Source organism: Pituophis catenifer, unplaced genomic scaffold (assembly GCF_029215685.1).
Source record: "Pituophis catenifer annectens isolate HBS135680 unplaced genomic scaffold, rPitCat1.0.hap2 SCAF_3, whole genome shotgun sequence".
In the NCBI taxonomy this organism is placed as follows: domain Eukaryota; kingdom Metazoa; phylum Chordata; class Lepidosauria; order Squamata; family Colubridae; genus Pituophis; species Pituophis catenifer.
The window spans coordinates 41,662,357-41,687,209 of NW_027256883.1; the positions used below are offsets into that span (position 1 = coordinate 41,662,357).

General features: G+C 35.5%; 1 protein-coding gene across 1 annotated transcript; it reads left to right on the plus strand.

The window, feature by feature from the left end:
- Nucleotides 1-12,907: 12,907 nt before the first annotated feature.
- LOC139315819 (DGAT1/2-independent enzyme synthesizing storage lipids-like) lies at nt 12,908-22,372 on the plus strand. The gene is made up of 6 exons (XM_070942293.1): nt 12,908-13,163; nt 15,006-15,173; nt 18,246-18,439; nt 19,605-19,665; nt 22,045-22,184; nt 22,271-22,372. Exons 1-6 carry the CDS (start codon nt 12,908-12,910, stop codon nt 22,370-22,372), a joined length of 921 nt encoding a protein of 306 aa, XP_070798394.1.
- The last annotated feature ends 2,481 nt before the right edge of the window (nt 22,373-24,853 follow it).

Below are 24,853 nucleotides of genomic sequence, written 5' to 3' on the forward strand. Positions count from 1 at the left end.
AAAAGGAAAATTGCAGTTGGTTTCCAATGAAAGAATATCACATTGGTCATCCAAATATTTTATCTCAATGAAGGTGGTCCTTGACTTACAACCACAATTGAGTCTAAAATTTCTGTTGCTAAACAAGACAGTGGTTGTGAATTTTGCCCCATTTTTTTTACCTTTCTTGCCACCATGGTTAAGTGAATCACTACAGTTGTTAAGTTAGTAACATGGTTGTTAAGTGAATCTGGCTTCCCCAGATTCTTGTCTTTGCTTGACTTTGCTTTGCTTTGCTTTGCTTTGCTTTGCTTTGCTTTGCTTTGCTTTGCTTTGCTTTGCTTTGCTTTGCTTTGCTTTGCTTTGCTTTGCTTTGCTTTGCTTTGCTTTGCTTTGCTTTGCTTTGCTTTGTGAAGGACCCTGGGACGCTGCAACTGTCATAAATATGAGTCAGTTGCCAAGCATCTGAATTTTATCACATGATCATGAAGATGCTACAATGGTCGTAAGTGTGAAAAACAGTCATAAGTCACTTTTTTCAGAGCCATTGTAATTTTGAATGGTCATTAAATGAACAGTTGTAAGTTGAGGACTACCTGCACTGTCTTCCAGGTGTGAGCAGCTAAAATGTGTCAGAAAGACTGACGAGGCTCATTGGAGTTGACAATCACAAACCTTTCTACTCACCAATACGAGTGAAAATGAACCATGAGGCAAGTTCTCCAAAATATCCACAGTGACTTAATGGCTTTGGGGAATAGGATGGGGGTCCAAGTGATGTTCTCATCAATACCTTCTGTTAATCAGAATTCAAGCAAGAAAAAACAAACATTTAAAAGTGAACTCCTGGTGGTAAATCTGGCACAAGTGGCAGAAGTTCAGGTTTTGCAACGAACATCAAAGAACAACAGTAGCACAAACATCAGAGATAAATGACTGCTTTGTCCTCTCACAAATCTGTGGATGCCCCAAAACACACAAGCCAGACAAGTCTCTTTGTCCAATTATATTATTACCAGAGATTCCAATCTATAACATTGCTAAAGAACGGACAAAAAAGCTTGGATATCTCACAGAGGGAAGCAAATATTTCATCAACTCCCCCACCATAGTGCCTCCAAAGAATCAAAGTCCTGACCAGAAATTATGGTTTCATTTGATGTCACAGAGCTCTTTACATTTATAGACGAAGAAATAGGGGGCGGGGGGAAATCCATGACAGCACTACAACACACAACACACCTAATCTAGCCAGATTGAAATAGCCAGAATCTTGGAAAAAAAACTGAAGGAATTTGGTTTCTTGTGAATTGAATAGCTTGAGAGTCAAGGATTTGCAACATGCCCTAAATCACTACTGTGTTTTCCCGAAAATAAGACCCTGTCTTATATTTTTTGAACCCCAAAATAAGTGCTTGGCTTTATTTCTAGGCTTTATTTTTATTATTTTGGGGTCCTTTCCTTTTCAAATGATTAAGCCAGTTGTATCATTTCTGTGTTTGCTTCAAGAGTTTCTCCTGCCGGAAATCCCTAAGGCAATTGTCAATGTCTGGTCTCATCTTCATGCCCATCCTCCATGCTTGATCAGGTCTGGATTTCCATTAATTTCACTAATATTCTTCACCATAAGAACTTTTGCAAGGACTTCCATTTCATTAATAAAGTGAAACCATAGATAGAAGATTTCTGAGCTTCTATACTTTCTCCATGAACGATGAAGAAGCATGTTTTATGTGGCTTCCATAAGCCATTGCTTTGGTTTATGGCTTTGGCCAATAATTCAGAACACTAGTATATGTTGATGATAAGAAAAGCATTTCCTGCCTATCAATATGAAGAATATGGGTGCTCCCTAGTGGTGATGATTGGGCAGGTGACCATCTTTCTCCAAGCATGTGGTTCAAATAACAGTTATTGCTTATTTTAGCACTAGAAATGAAAATTGAAAAATTGAAATATATGAATGAAAAATGTAACATATGAATAGAGAAGCATAAGATGTTTCTTGTAATAAATTTTCCATTTTCTTTGCAAAGATTTCCAATGTTAGAACGTTCATGCTATAATTGTTGAAATACAAGTAGTAACTACTACTGCTAGAACAACCAAACTAGAGTAGATTAGAATACACATTACATTTGCCAGCATCACTCATGGTTTTCCTCCAGCTATAGTTAAAATAATAGATAATGAAACAGGATCTTACAGACAATACCTTTAGAATATAGATGGAATATTTATTTAGCAGCTATGGATAGCCATTTACTAAGAGAGATAGACTGAGTAATTAATATTTTAGCTGGTTTGTGAGGTCAGTAGAAAGAACTGATAGATGAAAATCCATTAATGAATTAATAAAAGAATCAATTCAGTCTGCACAAAAAATCAGACTTTTATTTTATTTTTCACTTAATATTACATTTAAATTCATAGTACAATAAACTAATTGTTACTTATTGTTAAACAATAAAATTACCAATTATGTAAATAAAGAATAATACAATTCTCAGCAACTCTTTCTTTTCTTATTTTTTCAGTTTGTAGGCTAATAATTTAGAATTTTTACTGGAAATGTATAATAGTTTTGCTTAATATGTGTTGGGAAACTGACGGCTAGGCTGGAAGGAGAGGTCGAGCAAGGATCCAACGTGAAGTCATTGAGCAGCTGCAAGCATCATTAGCTCTACTTCCCCTAAGAAGTCTTAATTGATCTTTCCCAGGGAAAGCAAACAGTCTGGGGAGATTACATTGGTCTACAACGAGAAAATTAAGTCCTGAGTATTAATTGGCTCCCATTTCCAAGATACAGCTTCAGGTCAAAAATGCATCAAAATAATTCAAAATTACGACGGGAATGTGTGATAATGCTCCATACATTTTCTGCAAAATATGATATAGCAATGACAATGGTATCCTCCTAATCATTATAAATTTATCTTTTTATTGATACCAATAACATAACTTTCCATTCATTTATTGGTTTTCATGTAATATTTTCATGCTTTTTGCATGAAAAACTGACAAGCTCTAACATCAGATTAAACTACAAGGTTCCATCTTTATCTAAACAGTGCTTTTTGGCTTTTCTCTTGTGAACAGCAGTTGGATCATCCCTGGAGAGATTCCAGCAGTAATTGGCAAGCATGGATGGACCATTTCCCTTGGTATCTTTTCTCCAAGCCTATAATATACTGGTGGAATCTCTCCCCATGCTCATCACTCACTAACCCCAGTTCAAAGAGAAATTGTCTAAATGCAAGTATAAGAAGGGAATTTTCATTGACATGTTTGCCTAAGCAAATTTTCCATGTGTTTTTCATAGTCATCTGTCTTGCTGTTCTCAAGAAACTCCATTGCCATGTGGTACCATTTTTATTGTTCTATCATACTTTATTGAGAAGTTACGAGGCATCATGATCAAGCCCTCCCTTGTAAACAAATATACTCACCATCTGTATAAATCTTTATTGTGAAATATCTTGGAAACTTTAGCCAACCAGCACCTTTATCACCTGTTTTCTAATTCATCTAATCAAAATACGTAAGAATTAACACATTTTATCTCAGACGATTATTTCCCAAAATTTGTAAGCCAGTGTTATTGTAAACATATGTAGAAGATAATAAAGTTGTTTACTTTAGCAATTTACAAGTGGCTCTGATTTCTTGTGTCTGAAGTATGTTGATAAAATAGTATATGAGGAACACCTTGGGAGATTAAGCAAAGAAGCCTGCCAAGGAAAGACTAAGATAAGAGACAACATAACCCCTACCAGATAATGGGCAAGGCAAGAGATTCAGAAATAAACTCTCCCTAGTTTCTTGTACTATAAGATGGGGTCAAGGGAGAATTGTACTGTACTTTTAGGCTTACAAGATTCTATTAATATAGCTTTACAATAGAGTAGAATTCACTCATTTGGTCATGTCTAAACTATCACGTAAGTCTGATAATTGAAAACTAAGATAAATTTTACATATAATTAAGCTGTAATGTCTTTTTTGGTAACAATTGCTTATAGCTTTTGTTACTACAATATATTTGTGTTTATTCCGCACATCTGAAATTCCATTTAAAAATCATCATTTTGAATAGCCATCATCTTTGCTCTGGTACAGTCATCTCAAAACAACTCCCTGGTAAATGTTCTCTCTCTATAAGAGATCATTACGCTAGATTCTGTTTAAATTAGTCTGAAAAAAATGTCAGTCTGTCTTTAGTTTTACTTAAAATTTTATGTACTATGAATTAGTAATATATTAAACCTTCAGCAAGAAGACTTGGGCACTGATCAGTCCCATTCAAATAAATTCAGCATTGGTGCATGGTCTAAACAGAAACTTTAAAAATTTAAAATAACATACAATTTACAAAAAGGCAAAAAAAAAAAGATTTTAAGAAAGATTTAAATGCCTTAGGACACTAGAGAGATTTGAAATATTTGTTATTTTAGGTGTAAGATTTGATAAACAGGTAACTAATTAAAACTATTATATTTGTAGGAAATTACAGAAATGGAATTAAACCCATTATGAGGAACTGAGGCTTGATAAAGATGCAAATGGACACTAGAGGGAACTAAAGAACCAGGCTTACAATACCTTTACAATAGCTAAGTTCCCGCTCACTTTTTCTTAAAGCGGCTGGGGAAAATTTTGAAGATTCCTTTTAAATACCAGTTTTGAAAGATCAAGCTCTGCAATGTCATATGAATGATTTGTGCAGAGCAAAAAGAAGGAATACAAAATTGTACTAAATGACCAGAAATAATCTGTTTGATGTTTCGGGTAAGTCCCAATAGGCTTTTTGCTGAACTAGGGTTGAAAAGATTTTGGTTTCCGGATAGATAAAAGTTATGGGGACAAGATGGGGGGTTTTAATCTGTAATTTTAAAAGATTGTGACAAGTTAATATATTAGCTTAAGCTTTTGTGATAGAGGTTGAAAGACACTTAATTATTGCTTTTGTGGCTTTTTTTCTTTTCTCTTCTACTTTATTCCTTTTTTTCCTGCACTTTCTGAACTTTTATTTTATTTTTCTTTGCATTTAGTTTGTATTAGTTTTTGCTGTGTATATTAAAACTTCAGTACAATTATTAATAAAAACTTATTTATCACCCCTCATTTTCTGCTGTGCACATAGCTGATGTCTCCAGAGCCAAAAAGATAGTGGGAAATTATTTTGTACTTTATAAAGGTTAACATGATTAAACTTATGAGATAAGATGAGGGGAGGGGAGGGAAGGGGAGAAGAGAAAACCTTTATTGTCACTTTTTTTCTGTGTACACACTGGTACACATTAAAGAATGAAATTCTGCTCTCAAAAGAAAACCATGCTTAATATCTCTTTAACTCTTCAGTTTTTAAAATTGTGTTTTCTTTCTTGATGTGGTATTAATTATATTATCTATAATTATAAATATATAATTATATTATAATTATATTATAATTATATAAATATAATTATATTATTAGATATAATCATATCTCAAGACCTAAAATGGACACCTAACATCAAAAACATCATCAAAAAAGCACAACAAAGAATGTTCTTTCTGCGCCAACTCAGGAAGCTCAAACTGCCCAAGGAGCTGCTGATATAGTTCTACAAAGGAATTATTGAGTCTGTCATCTGCACCTCTATAACTGTGTGGTTTGGCTCTGCAACCAGACAGACAGACACAGACTTCAGAAGATAATTAGAACTGCAGAAAAAACAATTACTACCAACCTGCCTTCCATTGAGGACCTGTATATCGCATGACTCAAAAAGAGGGCTGTGAAAATATTTACAGACCCCTCACATCCTGGACATAAATTGTTTCAACTTCTACCCTTAAAACGATGCTATAAGGCACTGCACACCAGAACCACTAGACATAAGGACAGTTTTTTCCCGAATGCCATCACTCTGCTAAACAAATTATTCCCTCAAGACAAACTATTCACTAGGTCTGCATTACTATTACTATTAATCTTCTCATCGTTCCAATCATCCATCTCCACCCACTTATGACTGTAACTTGTTGATGTATCCTTACGATTTATATTGATTGTTTCCTAGTATGATGTGATTGCTTATTTGTACCCTATAATTATCATTAAGTGTTGTACCTTATGATTCTTAACGAATGTATCTTTTCTTTTTATGTACACTGAGAGCATATGCACCAAAGACAAATTCCTTGTCCTTCGGGAGTAGGGCGGTATATAAATCAAATAAAACCTAAAACCTAAAACCTTGTGTGTCCAATCACACTTGGCCAAATAAAGAATTGTATTCTATCATATTACAGAATTTTGTAAATCTAATTGTGCTTTCTCCTCTTCCTTCTTACACTTTGGTAAATTAGGCAGACATCTGTCCAACCTACCTCTCAACTTTATCTTGGAATAGTGGAATAGAATAACATCTGGAATAGTGGACTGGATGCAAACTGAACTACAAGCCATGGATTGGAAGATCAAGAAAAGCAATAATCACACAGACAGAATACAAACAAACGTCACGACAAAGTAGTAACAATGGTGCATTGGAATACAAGAAATATCATTTACCTACAAGCAGGAACTGGTGGGAACCATAAAATATACACAGTAATAGAAAATAAAGAAGATAAAGTAGACTGGGACTTTAGAATTCAAACAGGCACCTGCCACATATCACCCCAAACTTAACAATTGTCAATGAGACAAAAAAGTCTGAGGTACTAAAAGCTCAAATAAAAACAATACTGCAGAGAAAGAATAAGATGAGACAAGCATGGTTGCCAAAAGAGCCATCCAGTAAATTAAGAGACAAAAAGGACAATAAAAACTGGAAAGAGGGACATATAACCAGAACAGAATACCAGCAAATAACTCCAATCTTCAAGGACAGAGTCAGGAAAGTTAAGGCTCATAATGAACTAAGAATTTCAACGAATGCCAAAAATAGCAAAAAAAATAAATAAAAGGTTTCTTTCAATATGTAAGAAGCAAGACAAAAGTAAAAAAAAATAGTCAGTCCACTAATGGGAAAAGATGGCAAGAAAGTAGCAGGCAGCAAAGAGAAACCAGAACTGCTCAATTCCTTCTTTGCATCTATGTTCATGCAAAAAGCAAAAATAGTCCAACCTATTAAAATCAGCAGTGTGGGAAACAGAGTAGAAATGCAGATAAAGATACACAAGGAATTGGTAAGAGAACACCTATCTGCTTTGGATGAATTCAAATTTCATGGACCAGATGGTTTACATGCCAGGATACTGAAGGAACTGGCAGATGTGATCTCAGAACCACTGGATGAAATCTTTCAGAGCTCCTGGAGCACAGGGGACCTGCCAGAGAACTGGAAAAAAGCTGATGTGGTTCCTATCTTTACAAAGAGGAAAAAAGAGGACTCAGGAAACTACAGACTACTCAGCTTGATAGCAATACCAGAGAAAAAAAATAGAAAAGATAATCAAGCAGTGGATTTTTCAGCACCTACAAATGAACAAGCTGATTACTAGAAGCCAGATGTGTTTGATAAAAAAACATCATGCCAAACAAACATTTTTGCCTTCTTTGATAAAGTGACTAAATTAGTGGATCAAGGAAACCTTGTGGATATAATCATGTAGACTTCAGTAAAGCATTTAATAAATTAGACCACAGCCTATCTCTTGGTAAGATAGAAAAATATGGGATAGACCATGAGTTTGCAACCTTAAATACTCAAAGAGCCATTTGGACCCATTTCCCACAGAAAAGAAATCACCGGGAGCCACAAAACCTGGGTGGGCATGGCCAACTTGATGTCACTCACTCCCACCCAGTCACATGACACTTCCCCCCCCCAGCTTACCCAGGTTTTGTGGCTCCTCGTATTTTCTTTTCTGTGGGAAACATGTATCTCTCTGTCTCTCTCTTTCTCTCTCTTTCTCCCTCTCTGTCTCTCTCTTTCTTTCTTTCTTTCTTTCTGTCTCATGACTGTGTGTGTGTGTGTGTGTGTGTGTGTGTGTGTGTGCTCCCTCTTGAAACATTTCCAAAAACAGGTGAGGGTTGGTGGGTTTTTTTTGTTTTTTGTTTTGCTAATATTGTTCTTTCTTCTTCTTTGGGTGCTTTTTATCATATTTAAATCAAGAGTCATTTCAGGTTCCCAGATAAATGAAGCTCTTTTGTCCCCCTGCTGTGGCTTCCTGTTAGTTGAACCCACCACTGGCTGGCCATGCCCCATGCCCTCCCCTCCCAGTCACTTCTCACCTGACCTAAGAAGGTAAGAAGGATGGTGGGCGATGGAGACTTGCTCCATATTCTAGAGTGGGAGCAAAGCATTCCTGTACTTTCCATATCTCACAGGCCCTTCTTCCGGCCCTTGTTAGTGCTGCGCACACCTTGCTCGCTTGGGGAGATGCGCAACTTGTTCTCCACCCAGAGACACTGGTTTGGCCCTGGCTATGGCCAATGCTGCTGCTGTTGCCACCTCCTGCCAGCTGCTCTCACAACACCTTGTGCAGCACAGTTAAAATTAGTGCACTTCACAATGGGGGAGATGGTGTACCCTCATCCTCCTGGAGCCCATTACGATGCAGAGGATCGGACTGGGCCAGTGTCTTAGGACAAAGAGCAAGTTGTGTATCTCCCCGAGTGATCAAGGTGTGAACAGCACCAACAAGGGCCGGAAGAAGCACCTGCAAGATATGGTAAGTACAGGGGTGCTTCGCTCCTGCTCTGGAATATGGAGCAAGTCTCCATCCCTCGCTGTTGCCCTTACTTTCTCAGGCCAGGCGTGAGTGCCTGGGAGGGGAGGGTGAGGGGCAGGGCGGGGCCAGCCAGTTCTGGTTTCAGTGGACAGAGAGCCACAGCAGGGGGACAAAAGAGCTGCATGTGACTCCGGAGCTGCAGGTTGTAGACACCCGGGATAGACAATACTACCACCAGATGGATTTGCAGTTCGCTGATCAGCCACATTCAGTATATAGTCCTCAATGGGACTACATCTACATGGAGCAAAGCATGAGTGGGGTACCTCACTTGAGTCCAGTGCTCTTCCACATCTTCGTAAATGAACTGAATGAGGGGATTGAAGGGATGCTCATCAAATTTGCAAATGATACAAAGCTGAGAGGAACTGCTACTATTTTGGAAGATAGACTACAGATTCAGAAGGCTCTTGAAAGTCTTGAACTGGGCCCCGTCCAGTAAAATGTGGTTCAGTGGTTAGAAAAGAAAGGTACTGCATTTAGGCAGAAAAAACCAAATGAGCAGGTACAGGAGAGGAATGCCTGGCCCACAGTAGTGCCTGCGAGAGGGATCTAGGTGTCCTGTTGAACCACCACATAAGTATGAGTCAGAAGTGTGCTTTAGCTACCAAAAAAGCCAAAGGGAGAACATCAAAATCACAAGAAGTGATACTGCACTAGTAAGGCCACATTTGAAATACTGCATCCAGTTCTGGTCACCATGATACAAAAGATGCAGAGGACCTAGAAAGACCACAGAGAGAGACATCAGCAATGTAAGGAGTCTGGAGGCTAAATCGTATGATCAATGGGAACTAGGTATGTTTAGCTTAGTGAAGAGAAGTGTTAGGGGAAACCTAATAACAATCTTCTAATACTTGAAGGGTTGTTACAGGGAAGAGGGTATCAATTTACTCTCCATAGCACTTGAAGGCAGGTCAAGAAGCAGTGGGTAGAAGCTCATCAGAGGGAGTCCAACCTGGTAATGAGGAGGAATTTTCTGACAATGAGAATTATTAAACAATGGAACAGCTTGTCTCCCAGAATTGTGGGTGCTCTATTGCTGGAGGTTTTCAAGAAAAGATTGGACAATTATAGCCCAGGATACTATAAAGATTGCTGCTTTGAGCAGGGGGTTGAACTAGAATACTTCCCATATTCCTATGATTCTTTGAATCTTACAATGTTAGCAGATTGGGAGAGAACATTGGGAGAGAAATTAGAGAACATGTAAAACAAAAGACCTAGCAGTCCGAAAAGAAAAATCAGGAGTCATCTACAACACACAGTGTAAAGACTTTAATAGTCACTATGTAGGACAAGATGTGGGGTGGTGGCTCAGTGGTTAAAGATGCTGAGCTTGTCAGATAGAAAGCTGATAGCCCAGATTCGAGAAGTGAGTGCTGCACGACAGGGTGAACTCTCTTTACTTGTCCTAAATCATTTCTCCTGTGCTCCTTTTCCCTATTGCTTTTAGATTTCAAACTGTAAGGGTTTAGATTTATATTACAACTAGAGTGTGAAATTCTTGAGACAGTCAACAATTTTAAATGTTTTAATTATATCTTTGATCTTTCAACATTTTAACAATATTTTATTATATTTTTACAAAGATTTAGAACACTTTTTGATATATAATACAAGCTTGATTATTCAGATCCCCATTCAATTGACTTCATTTTTTTCTTATTTTATTTAAAATTTGTAGGGAATATAAAACTATTCAAACTAATATAGAATAAAAAGAAAGAGAGAAAGAATAAAAACAAAAATGCAGAAAGAAAGAATAAAAATCAATAGAAAAAGTGGACTTCAGAAGCAACAAAATTTTAAATTGGACTAGGCTTCTCCAAACTGACATAATTTATATCATTTGCACAATGATGTAAATTTATGCAAATGGTGCAAGATACATCTATATCGTGAGCAAATCTTTACATTATATTATTGATGTAGATGTGAATTTAATTAATATTTCAGTATAACACTGAAATATACCCCTTCAGTATACCCCTTCAGTATACCCCTTTCCACAAAATGGTCTATTAAACTGAGTTTGAGAACCAAATAGAAATAAAATTAAAAGGCTGAATTTATTTTGAAATTGCAAATAAATTGAAGTCACAAAATTCACTCTCTTTGGGGGAGCTTATAGAAAATGCCATATTTATATAAATATTTCTTTTATATATTGTTTCAGAACTAACATAAAATGTTGTGATCAGTATGAAGAAGAATGAAGTCATAGCACAAAAACAACAATAATCAAAGGAATGGTGGGAGACCATTAAAGATAACTATCTTCTTGCAGCCAAGGGAAGTGATATGGTTATTAAACAATAATTAGAGACGTAAACCACACCTACAGCAAGGTAGTTTTAAAGTCAAAAGATACAGTCAGCAGAAATATCTCAACATATGACAGATGAACAAAAGAAGAAACAAAAGTGTAAACCCATTAACAAATAAAAGATTTCAAGCTCGGACAGCTCTTACAAGTTAATCCACTTAAAAGGCTTTGAAAAAGAAGAGGACAATAATCACCTACCCAGATTTTGGTAATATTTTTAAATTGTTATTTTGAAGTTTTGAACCATAATACTGTTTAAGATAATAAGGTTTTAATAAGCAATAACTAAATAATCTTAAAGGAACAAAGTGATGAGATTGCTAAAATTCTTATATTCTTGCAGATTTTTCATTACCCAAACTAGGTAACATTATCAGTGCTAGTCCAGTAATTAAGTAAGTAATTAAGTAAGTAAGTAAGTAAGTAAGTAAGTAAGTAAGTAAGTAAGTAAGTAAGTAAATGTATACCTAGTAAATATAACAAAAATATATTAATTTGTATTGTCCCTCTTTCATTTAAAAAAATAGATAAAACTGAACAATTTGATGGAAAGGATTGTAAACATTAAGATGATCCTGTGAAAGTTTTTTTTTAAGTAAATAATTTGCAAGTGTGTTATCAGAATTACTGACGTAGCTAAAATCTATGGAGAAAAATGGGGAAATGTTTTCACAATCAACATGTGACTTATTTGATTGGACAATTTTGAATTTCTAGTTTCAAATTTCTAATTCAGCTTTTTAAAAGTCTGACAATATTATTCAAGTTAGGAATTTGCATATCTCTCCATTCTGACCTCAATAAAGGTCATCAATGAGTGGAAGAAAGCTGTTACATGCATTATTATTTTCCCATATAAGTTTATATTTTGAGTTGCCATGAAAAAAAATGTGATATCTTTTGTTTGTAAGATATAATTCAAATTTCAGCTACAAAGTTTAATGTATATTGATCTTAACATTATTGAACCAATTATAAACAAATATGATAGCAGAAATTGTTAATTAAAGATATTTAATTAACATAAATATTTAGTTTTGTTCTTGGCTACAGATTTATAAACACAGACTAATCAAATACCCGATCTCTAACACTTATGGATTTAAGGTTTTGTACATGATATCCTGAGTATTTTCCTCCTCAGTTATCTAAGATCAGGTTAATGCTCTTTAAGTAATGTAGCATAAGTAATTAACAGGAAAGTTGAAACCTGATATATGAGTATGAATTAATGAGTTTTCAGTGCTCACTCTTAAAGAATTAAAAAGAAAGCAAATCAACTTATACTTTGAAGTCCATGTCTGACTGTCCTAATATATTTCATAACCAGCATTAGCTTTTTAAAAATTGTCTTAATATGCATATGTATTATCACAGTACATATCTAAAATTATATTAAAATCCTCCAAAATCTACTCCTAACTTTCAGATACAATCCAGTAAAATGCAAGCCAATTGATTGTCTAGATTAATTTAATTAGCCATTTAGGACAGGGATCAAAATATATAGTAGTAAGTATCTGGCCCATAGTTGTGAATGCTTTTGGAGTATCTCAGCTTACTATTTTGTGAATCCTGTGTGGCCTCCAATTTAATTAAAAGCTTGCAAAATAATTAAAATTTGAGATTATATATACAAGCACCGAGATCTTGAGAAATTGCACTCACAAGATTTCAACCATTCTCACAGACAATTGCTGTTATTTTGCAGGAGGGAAGGCAATGCATGCCCTAATATTCCTAAACTTTATATTGCAAGATTTGTGGCAGCTCAATATTTTTGTTGAGTATTGTTAATCTTATATTGTTCTTTGATTTTTTCCCCCCCTTCTCATCAGATAATAAACATTACCACATTTTGCACCGGTACTTATGAACTCCACAATAAGTCTGCCATACATATATGGAGAATGGCTTCCCTTGGGCTTGGAGAAATATTTTATTTACGCAGTCTTATCACCTGTACTGGCATTAATGGTAGTTCCGGTTTGGATTTTTTTCTATGTCTACCTATCTGTTTTCATTATCCTGTTCTATGAGATGTCTAGTAAAGCTAAAGAAGAGGCCCAAAGAAGCTACTATTTTATTTTGGGACATCTTTGGGACTTCTTTGGAAGAATATGGCATGGTAAGAAATGTTTATTCTTCTGGGTTTGCTTGTTCTGGGAAAAGGGTCCTATTTCTGATGTTTCTATTTGCCATCAGACATTTCTTAAATTCACTGGAATATGAATACTGGGATTTGAGTTCAGATAATTCTGCTTTAAGTTCTGCAATCTGTCTATATGTTCACTACCTGTATTTAAATATTACATTTAAATCACTTACTAATTAGATGATCTACTGCATTAACTAGTTTCTACTGTCCTGAGCTACTGCTTCAGCAAAACAATAATCATTACTAAAAATATTTAGCACAACATAAACTGGTATTAATTACATGTTATTCAGGAGATCTTTGTCTGGATACTCTGTTTTAATTGAATGGTAATGACGAGATACTGGCTTGTTTATTTAGAGTAAAAATGTAGGTATTTCTATTATCTATACAATATATAATAGAACATAGACATGATTTTTTATAAAAAAAAAATACTTATATGAGCAGGTTGTTCCTCTGTCATTGATCAAACTGAAACTTACAGAATTAATGCTTGTTGCATTAGAGCAGGGGTCCCCAACCCTCAGTATATGGACCGGCATTGGGCCATGGCATGCAGCAACTGGGCCATCCAAACAAGTGAAGCTTTTTCTATTAATATATGTCAAAATTTTGAATCTTCCTTATTAATCAATAAAGTCTAATAATTTATGTGTTTTTAATAAAATACCTAAAACAGTAGAGATACTTAGAGTTAGTTATTTGGCAAGCGGAAGTATTGTGGGTCATTAAATTCTCCAGTTCCCTGTTCTCCATAAAACTCTCAATACACAATTTAATAATTCTATCAGACAATATAATATTGTGCTATTTTAATAGAAGTAGAGACTACTGTGATCCAAAGATGAGTTTCAGCAGGTTCTGACCAGTTCTGGAGAACCGGTAGCGGAAATTTTGAGTAGTTTGGAGAACCGGTAGTAGAAATACCGGACTGACTGGACCCACCCCCATCTATTCTCTGCCTCCCAAGTCCCAGCTGATTAGGAGGAAATGGGGATTTTTCAGTATCCTTCCCCTGCCATGCCCACCAAGCCACAGCCACAGAACCGGTAGTAAAAAAATTTGAAATTTGGGCCAGATATGTCATGCACTGGCCACACCCACTCCGCTACTGCTGTGATCTAATAATAGATCAAGCATAATCAACTATACATACTTTGGAACCTCTTGGTATAATAAAGTCTTATGATCAGGGGTGAAATCTAAAATTTGTTACTACCGGTTCTGTGGGCGTGGCTTGGTGGTGGTGGGGGTAATGTGACTGGGTGGCCATGGCCAACTTTTTTTTTTTAAACTTTTCAAAGCATTTTTTCTAACGCTTTGAAAAGCCTCTCTTGTGATCAGGCAACTCAGCTGGGATCATCAGAGAGGCTTTTTAAAAAATGCCTCTCTGACGATCAGGCAACTCAACTGGGATCGTCAGAGACTTTTCAAAGCATTTTTTTTACCACCTCTTCGGCCAAGAGGTTGCAGAAAAAATGCTTTGAAAAGCCTCTGATGATCCCAGCTGAGCTGTGCGATCATAAGAGGCTTTTTTTAAAAAAATCTTTTAAAAGCATTTTTTTGTCGGAAGAGGTTGTAGAAAAAATGCTTTTAAAAGTTAAAAAAAAAAGCCTCTGATGATCGTGTGGCTCAGCTGGGCATAAGGAGTGGGGGCGCAAGGATTTTTGCTACCGGTTCTCCGAACCACCCGCTGCCATCACTACCGGATCAGGCAATCTGGTCCGAACCAGGAGCATTTCACCCCTGCTTATGATGCATTTGATTATATGAATGACACTATTCTGTTCTGTTTTGTATTAAAAACAGGTTATGAATTACATGGAGTAGAAAATCTACCGGATGGACCAGGCCTTATTATTTATTATCATGCTCCACTTCCTATAGATTATATTTTCTTTCTAGCAAGGATCTTTTTCCTGAAGAACAGATTGTGTTGCCATACAGTGGTTGATCATTTTGTCTTTAAGTTGCCAGGTGATATATATATAATTATTTATTTATTTATTTATTTATTTATTTATTTATTTATTTATTTATTTAATTTGTATACCACCCTTCTCCCAAGGGGACTCATTATTTGTATCATTGCATTTATAGATACATGGTTTGTCTAAAGGAGCTGACAATATATTGTCCTGCTTCACTTTATTCTAAAACTTATTTGAGGTTGTTCAGGTTAAAAGTATTTTTGGGATTTGGTATACATGTAAACTTGAATGACTATTTGTGGATTATCTCACAGACATATTTTTTTGCTGGTAGAGCCCCATTGATGGAATTCTCTTTGACCGAAGTTTAAAGTTTCTCTGTTTTACAGAAACTGAAGAAATGCCTGTTTACTCAGGCAGGCATGGGGTAATACTGTAGCTGTTTTGGATGGCCTTTAAAGATTATTATTGTTATACTTTTATTAATTAAACATGAAATTCAGTCAACTGAACATTTAAAAATGTATCACAAATATTATTGATTGGCACTGATGGTTGAAATGGGTTGCTGCCAGCATCCTAGGTATTGACCAATCACGTAGTTTCGAGGTCATGACATTTCGTGATTTTTTCTAGTTCTTTTTCTTCACAGTCATCAAAAACCGAAGCATACAGTTTATTGATATCACTGTACCAGGAGATGCCAGAGTCGAAGAAAAAGAACTAGAAAAAATAACAAAATATGGTGCCCTGGCCATCGAAACTACGTTATTATGGATGAAACATGTGACAGTGATACCCACTGTCATTGGGGCACTTGGCATCATGTCCAAGAATTTTTAAAAAATACATCAAGAAATTACAGCTTTCTGCAATAATTCCAGCGGAACTGCAAAAAACTGTGCTACTCGGAACTTTGTACATTTTAAAAAAATACTTGGTCGATAACTAGGATGCTGGCAGTAACCCTTAACAACCATCAGTTCCAGTCAATAATATTTGTGATACACTTTTAAATGTTCAGTTGACTGAGTTTCATGTTTAAGGAATAAATGTGTAATTATTATTATTATTATTTCTATTATTCAGTTTTTTGCAGTTCTGCTGGTGTTATTGCAGGAAGCTGAAATTGATGTGTTTTATAAAATTCTTGGGCATGGTACCAAGTGGCCTGATGACAATGGGTATCACTGTTACATGTTTCATCCATAACCGTGTAGTTTCAAAGGCCAAGTCGCGATACTTCATGATTTTTTTCAGTTTTCTGTCTCTGGCATCTCCTGGTACAGTGATATCAATAAACTGTATGCTTTGGCCCTCGATAACCATGATATCTGGATTATTATTATTATTATTATTCAAAGTTTAAGTTCAAAATTTAAGTTGTTGGTAGTAGTAGTAGTAGTAGTAGTAGTAGTAGTAGTAGTATTTGTACTTTCATTTGCATTTCTTATTTTTACTATGGGGAATTTAAAATTGTTTTCTATTCTTCTTGTACATTGCTCTGAACAGGTTCAGGATGAAAAGCAATATGAAAATAAAATTAATAGCAATAGCAAAGCACCCAGATTTATATATCGCTTTACAGTGATTTACAGCCCTTTCTAAGTAGTGTACAGAGTCAGCATATTGTCCCCAACAATATGGGTCCTCATTTTACCCACCTCAGAAGGATGGAAGGCTGAGTCAACCTTGAGCCTGGTGGGATTTGAACTGCTAAAGCCGCCTTGAGTCTTTGGAGAAAGGTGACATACAAATTGAACAAATAAATAAATTGCAGACAGCCAGCAGGCAGCCAAAGTAGCCTGTAATACTGAGCTCTAAAACACTGTGCCACCAAGGCTCTAATAGGGGAGTTTCGATTCAGGAATCATAGCACATCACTCAAAGAGAGCACAATACATATCATAGATCTCTGCAAAGTAATATATTTTCACACTGAGCAAGCAACTGAGGCTATGAAAATGATTTAATTTGTTATCTTGGAAGAAAGAAGATATCAAATTTGCCCTGATAAAGCAATTTAGGTGGTGTCAGATTAATCTGAGGTCAATGCTAAAGGCTGGGGTTAGGGTTCCTCTCAACCTTTTCCCTGAGAGCTAGGAATTGCCCCCAAGATATGCTGTGTCAGCCATCTTTGTGAAGCCATGTCTTCTACTGGCCTAGCATGCATAGGCCAGTATTAAGAGAGAAGTCTTTTCTTAGCTGTCTCGGTCAGCACCTAGAAAAGATCTCTATACACATCCATACAACATATAATTATATTACCATATTTATATTGGTTATCCTTTTCTATAGGGACGCGGTAGCTCAGTGGCTAAGATGCTGAGCTTGTCAATCGAAAGGTCAGCAGTTCAGTGGTTTGAATCCGTAGTGCCACATAACGGGGTGAGCTCCCGTTACTTGTCCCAGCTTCTGCCAACCTAGCAGTTCGAAAGCACATAAAAAATGCAAGTAGAAAAATAGGAACCACCTTTGGTGGGAATGTAACAGCACTCTGTGCACCTTCGGTGTTCAGTCACACCGACCATATGACCACGGAGACGTCTTCGGACAGCACTGGCTCTTCGGCTTTGAAAGGGAGATGAGCACTGCTCCCTAGAGTCAGGAACGACTAGCACATATTTATACTTTTCTATAACATAATGGTTTAAAACTTTTAGGGTAGGGGAAATTTCACAACAGATGTTCTACCTTCTAGTCAATACGTCTTCTAAATCTATATGTTATAGGGTTACTTTAAAATGCAATCCAGCAAAATAGCTCATATTACCAGAAACTGATATATAATTCTTGTTGCTATTTATTAATGAATAATAGAATGAGAAAATAAAAGATTTACTATTTAAAATGAAAACAATTCAATTTGAAATAAAACAACTCTTTGATTTTATAATTTGTATGCTGGCTAGATGGTTTGTCATTTTCTTCCCAGCTAAAACATGTTGATTGTCACCGACAAAGTTAAGAAAATAAATTAGTACTGCTGATTGCTTTATTTCAGAAATAAAGCAATTTAGTCTTTCAAAAAATATACTTTCTTATGACATTGTTCAGCTTTCTGCACTCAAAAAGATTTTTAATTTTATTTTTTATTCATTTTATTTCTTTCCTTCAGGCTTAAAAATGCTTGGCAGTAATTTGAAAATGATAACTGGTTCAAAGGAAGAATGTCTTCATGCCCTGAATAATGGCGATTGGGTGGCTATTTCACCAGGAGGAACACGAGAAGCCATCTTTAGTGATGAAACCTATAACATTTTATGGGGTAAACGCACAGGTTTTGCAAAAGTTGCTTTAGAAGCAAGAGTGGTAAGTCCTACCAAATACATAGCAATAGGAATGACATATAGACTTATATACTGCTTCATAGGGCTTTACAGAACTCTCTAAGTGGTGTACAAATTCAGCATATTTGCCCCCAACAATCTGGGTCCTCATTTTATCCATCTTGGAAGAAGGGAAGGCTGAGGCAATCAGAATCTTACTCCTGCCTGTGGGCAGAGTTAGTCTGCAGTATTGCATTCTAACCACTGCACCACCATGCTTGAACATGGAAAAATCACACTGTATATTCCACAACATCCATCAGATTGCATTTTGATTAATTCCATGACACTTGTCTTATTGTTTAATTTGTATCGCACCCTTATTATTTTTACAAATAACTCAAGACAACATATCCAACATACCTCCTCCCCTCAACCACAATCCTATGAGGTGGGTTGGGCTAAGAGAGTATGAGTGGTCCAAAGTCATCCACTGGCTTTCATAGCTAAGGTAGAACTTGAACTCACAGTCTCCTGCTTTCTAACTCAGTGCTGTAACCACTAGACCAGGGCTGTCAAATTCACAGCCCACAGGCCGGATGCATCACATGCTGGCCACGCCCAGTTTAGCGAAAGGGGAAAAAGTCACGATACATCACGTGATGTGCCGCGACGATGCCAGTTTGACAACCCTGCACTAGACCAAACTATCTGTAGAATCAAGCAGCATCTAAATCAAATTAATAAATTGACAATGCACGAGAAAGGCACGTATATAATCTGCCTTTCTCATGCATTATCATTCTATTTGTAAAGTAGTTCTAACACACAACTCCATCTAATACAGAAACATTTGGGAGGATGATAAATTATGACTGGGAAGTTCCTATTTCAAGCTTACCATCAACCATGACTTTGAGTCAATTATTATCTTTCAGCATCTCTATCCTATAGGGCTGTTTTTAAAGACAGAATCAAAGGAAGGGATGTTATATATGTCACTTTAGGTTCCTGGCAGGAAGATGAGATATACATCTAATAACTTTGTAGATAAAGAACATCTACAGGAATGTACTGTAGCAGCTGAGGAAGCTGCTACAGTAATTAAGAACAGGAACATCAAACATGTTCTTCAAATTACCAGTTATTAAAATGAAATATTTTAAATAAATGAAGTTGATATTTGCTTCCTTGCTTCTTTTCCCCAGCCCATAATTCCAATGTTTACAGAGAACAGTCGTGAAGGGTATAAGATACTTGGAAGAATAAGTAAGTTAAACATACAACATATTTTCTAAACTTATAATTTTTTAATAAGTTTTATAACTTATATTTATAAGTTTTTTTAAAAAATAAACTATGTCAATGTTCCTAAACATTCAAATAAACAAATAGTATTTGTTTTATAGTGTTCCACCACAACTCCAACACAGTAATTTTGCAGAAAGATGGAATTTTCTACTGAGCAAGTTTTACTAATGGATTTATTTATTTATTTATTCATTTATTCATTGATTGATTGATTGATTGATTGATTGATTGATTGATTTTAGCCACCCATCTCAAATGCAAGTAAGTCTGGGTGGTGTACCCCAATACTGGAACAATAAATATCTAAAATCATTATCAATACTCTTTCCTTATTATCAGTAACAAAAAATAAAACATTAGCATCCAGTTTATTTTTTTTCTAATTTAGCCCTCCATTTCACAAACAACTGACTCATGCAATTATAATATAAAAATTAAAGGCTATAAAACACAAAACAAATAAATAACAAATAAAGGGATGTTAGTAATAGTGGAACCACATCACAAGTTCACCCATCCTTTAAGGTCCAAGCTTACTGGTACAATGCAGCATATACATAATATTTCTGAGTTTATTCCACTTGACAAATGTTTTTTTCTGCTTGTAGATCTTGTTTTACTGGGAAAATTCATATTTCTAGACTATGTTGCTATTTGTATTGACTGCAGGCTAAGAACCCAAATTTTAAATTGCTTATTATTTGAAATATGCTCACTAAGCAAGGCAGGGGAAGACTGAAGAACATCCTCCTGGATTTTTTTCTAATTCTTTAGCAACAGAGCTACTGAAGTTATCTGTGTAGTAAACTAACAAGATGTGCTAGTCAGTGGTGGACTTCAAAAATTTTCGCTACCAGTTCAGTGGGCATGGCTAGGTGGGGGAGGCCATGTGACTGAGTGGGTATGGCCAACTTGATGTCACTCACGCCCATGCCCACTCAGTCACATGGCCCCCTCACCTAGCCATGCCCACAGGAAAAAGTAGGATTTTTTTTGGAATTTCCACCTATCTACCCCTTTTTGTCAGTCACCTGGTTTCCCCTCCTTTAATGGCCCCAGCTCTAGCCCCGCTTCCTTCCCCCTCACCACCTCTTTGTTCAGGCTGCTTACCTTCTGCAGCAGCTGGTCCAGAGTCCGGAAGGCAAGCTGATCAGAGTTTTTGGCGGCCCCTAGCCAGCTGCCACAGCCATATAGCAGCTCTCAAAGAGGCGGCAGCTCACCGCAGGCTGCCAAAAAGTACCAGAGGTCTCAGAAAAGGTTGCTGACATCTCCACCATGTTCTTCACACATGTGCATCCCATTAGACTTGCAAGGCAATGGGATGCACGTGTGAAGAATAGGGCAGCGACGAACATGACAGGCGGGGCGAGTGAGCGGCGACCGGAGGACCAGATTGGGGGCATGGCCAGCTGGCCATCACTACTGGTTCGGCGACCTTGGCCAAATTTCTACAAACGGTTCCACCAATCAGTGCAAACTGGCTGAATACCACCTCTGGTGGTAGTAGCTATGGTCCCGTTAAGTGCATACTTTGCTTCTGTGTCTGTGTGTTTGTGTGAAGATGTAATTTAGGCTGGGTGATATGTATTGCCAGCTTAAATATTTCTGTGTCTTTGTGTATAAGTCCATCAAAGTGGATGCTTTTGTGAGTGTGTCTGCTTTTGCTTTTTCCTTGTGTACAAAAATATTTTCAAGTGTATACTGTGAAGCATAGAATTCCACCTTGGTCTCATGATCAGGAGAGAGGAAATAAGGAAGTTTAAACTGGAGCAATCAGTAGCACTCCCAAGGAGTGCTTGCTTATCTCCAAGGTCTGCACTGGTGGATTTTTTTCCAAAACCTTTTCTCTGAGAAAAAGGATAGCCTCTGAATCTGAACAGTCTGAACAGGTCCAATCCATTTTACAACTCTCTTTTGCTACCCACTATCACAAATTTGGTTTTATTCTCTTCTGTTTTGAGAATTAATGTGTCGATTGACAGATAGCCCTAAGTCTCCCTGTATTTCTTTCCGTTCCAGATGAAAAAAATAATAAAAACAAAAAGAAATGCTTTCATATACGCAGTTATATTGTATGCTGAACATAGAATAATACAGAATGCTGATTTAATAGTTGTCATCAATGATATAATAGGCATTGATAATTTAGGAGCTGCTGTAATTTTACATCACTTTTTAAAATATTTTTATTGAAGCATTTTTTAACGAAGTACAAACCATAAAAGACAATAAAACCATAAAATCATATAAGTTAACTTCAGAATGCTGTTCATCTGAACCTAACCTTGAAGACTGACTTATATACTTAACATGCAATCTAATTTTCTCATCATATAGAACCACTAAAAGACTTATACGAATATGTTCGATGGCCACTAATTATTTTGTATGGAGGGTTTCCAGTGAAATGGCGTACACATATTGGAAAGCCCATACCATATGATCCAAACATAACTGTTGAAGAGCTGGTGAAAAAGGTAAACTGATCTATATGTGACTGTCATTAAGCAAAAGCATTCAGGAGTCGAGAGAAATTTACATATGTGTTTTCTTCTTCTAATAGGCACAAAATGCTTTACAGACTTTAATAGAAAAAAACCAAAAACAACCAGGATGTATAAGAAGTGGTCTTTTGGCACGGTTTCATAACAAGAAAAAAGAATAATTGCAACGAAAATACTATGTAACAATGACAGCTTTATCCTTATGTAATTCTATATCCTCATGCATTATTGAATTATTGCTACTCTTATAAACTTGTAAATAGTTAAAATGAAGCCTTTTAATGTTGTTATAATATGTGTTATATACACATTTAACTAAATGGGCTCCTGGAAATTATAGTTCAGCTAGTTTTGAAATCTTCCAGGCAACAATGCTGAAGGATTTCATTCTCCATACCCTGGGTGAGTAATTCATTTGGGCTTGGAATCTCAAAGTTTCTATGGCCAACATGGGCTTGTTACACATGATTTTGGACCCAACACATATCATAGATATAATTATATATTATAATATCATTATTATTAATAATAATAATAATAATATGTTATTAATAATAACATATTATATCTTGTCTTTCCCTTGAAGCAGATGAGACATAATTTGAAGGACATTGACATTAGTACTTGGCCATAGTGAGTTATTATTTTATTCATGTGCACATTGCTGCCATACTTAATCTGCAAGAAGGTGGACTGGTTAGGAAGTCTTATCCCATGTGCCTGATGGAACAATTGACATTTCTAAGATTTATTGAGAATTTTTCTGGGAAGAAGGTAGGCATTTGTAGAGGACAGAGGGAATGGCCTTGAAAGACAAAAAAGAAGAGCTGCTACCAAGGCAATGTTCAGATGAAAGAGTCCTAATCCCCGGCCAAGAAAGTCATTTGAATTTTTTTTTGTTTAATTCAAATGATCTTAAAACTATTAAAATTGTTAAATAATATTTTCTTTAATTGTAGTAATTTATTGTGATTGTAAAATTTATGCAGGGGATTGTTTCTTTATATTGATATTTTATTACTGCTGATGGTAATCATAAATTGGTAATAATAAATAGAGTCTTTGAAGCTGCCAGTATTTAAATTGTTCAATAAATAAATACATAGACAATTTTGTGGATGATAATTATTTTTTATATGTTTTTCATATTAAGGGACACCTTGATTTTAATGTTAGCTCATGATTATCCTTAAATATTTTGCTACCTGAAATGAAGTTGCATGTAGTACCTATCTAACAGGGTCAAAACATAAGTATTATAGGAAGCTATTTCACATTTAAGACTCAGAAAAAAATATTCTCTCCAAGGCACCTGTGTTACCAAGTTTAATTTTAGGACTGGATCCTTGGCATATAAATAAATTTGATGAATGATATATAATTTTTTACAGAAAATCCAGTACATAGTCTAATGAAATCCATTACAGTCAGATATTACTGCTTGATGTTGTAGAAATATCTTAAAATACAGATGGCTATAATACTCAAATAATTAAGAGGTTTACTAATGTCATTCAGAACTCTTATCGCCCTTAAATATTCAGATAGAGCCCCATAAATTTTTGTACCTGAAGTTCAGGTACCTTCTCCTGATGCCCATCACTTCAGCAATCTCTTCCTTTTTTTCCTCCTTTGAAAAGTCACGTTTCATTTTATCCAAGCTGACAGTCAATGGTCTAGCTTGGTCCACATATTACATCATTGAATTTTCATTGTCTATCCTTTGCAATTTTTATTAAATATAAAATAATAATTTAAAAAATTAAAACTTTCATTCTCCAAGGTATGTGTTAATGGTTTTTTTATTATTACATTAGTATTATATAAATTAATTCAATACAATAAAGTGTGATAATAATGGATTCTTTTTTTAAAAGAAAAAAGAATTTAAAAGAAGAAAAAAGAATTAAAAAGAAGAAGCTACCTTGTACCACGGTGTACTTAGTTATTCCACAGTGTTTCATTACTGTTACCTACTTTCTCACAGAAGGCGAGATTTTTGTGTTTGAAAGGACACCAAAATAAACATAGAAATGGGAATTCCATGTTACATTGCTAGATTGAGAGATTAACTGAGAATGCAAACTAATATAGTTAAAATAATACCAAAGTCCACATCAATTTCTAAATGACTAAATGAAATAAACTGAAAATGTTTATTTTAGTTGCCTAGGGTAATTCACAGATTATATATGTATTTAACAAGTATACTGTAAATAACAACCAGAATATTTTAGCACTGAAGTCCTAGTATTATAACAGGACTCCAACTATTATCCCTCATTCATAATGTTCTCCTGCTTCTAAGTAGGCACATCCACATTCATTTTTTTCTAAACAAATGAGACCCCCCCTCAAAAAAATGAGTTTACATACTGTACACAAAATACACAATGAAAAATAATGAATATTTAATAATATAATGTAATAGGACTACAAAATGTTCAGAAGAATTGAACATACTAAAAAAATGGAGACAAAGTACAGTGGCTCCCAACTTTTCTTTTATGATCACAATTTTGATATCATTCATTACCAATCTATTCTTGGATTACCAAATTCCACTCATGAAATTTGAAAAGAAGTTTCTTTCATAATGATATTATACAAAAGGGCCACTATAAACATTCACAACACGTTAG

Coding starts and splice junctions, on each gene's coding strand:
- LOC139315819 (XM_070942293.1), top strand. CDS start 12,908: ATGAACTCCACAATAAGTCTGCCATACATATATGGAGAATGGCTTCCC. Junction 19,666..22,044: donor TAAGATACTTGGAAGAATAA/GTAAGTTAAACA, acceptor CTCATCATATAG/AACCACTAAAAGACTTATAC. Junction 22,185..22,270: donor TTGAAGAGCTGGTGAAAAAG/GTAAACTGATCT, acceptor TTCTTCTAATAG/GCACAAAATGCTTTACAGAC.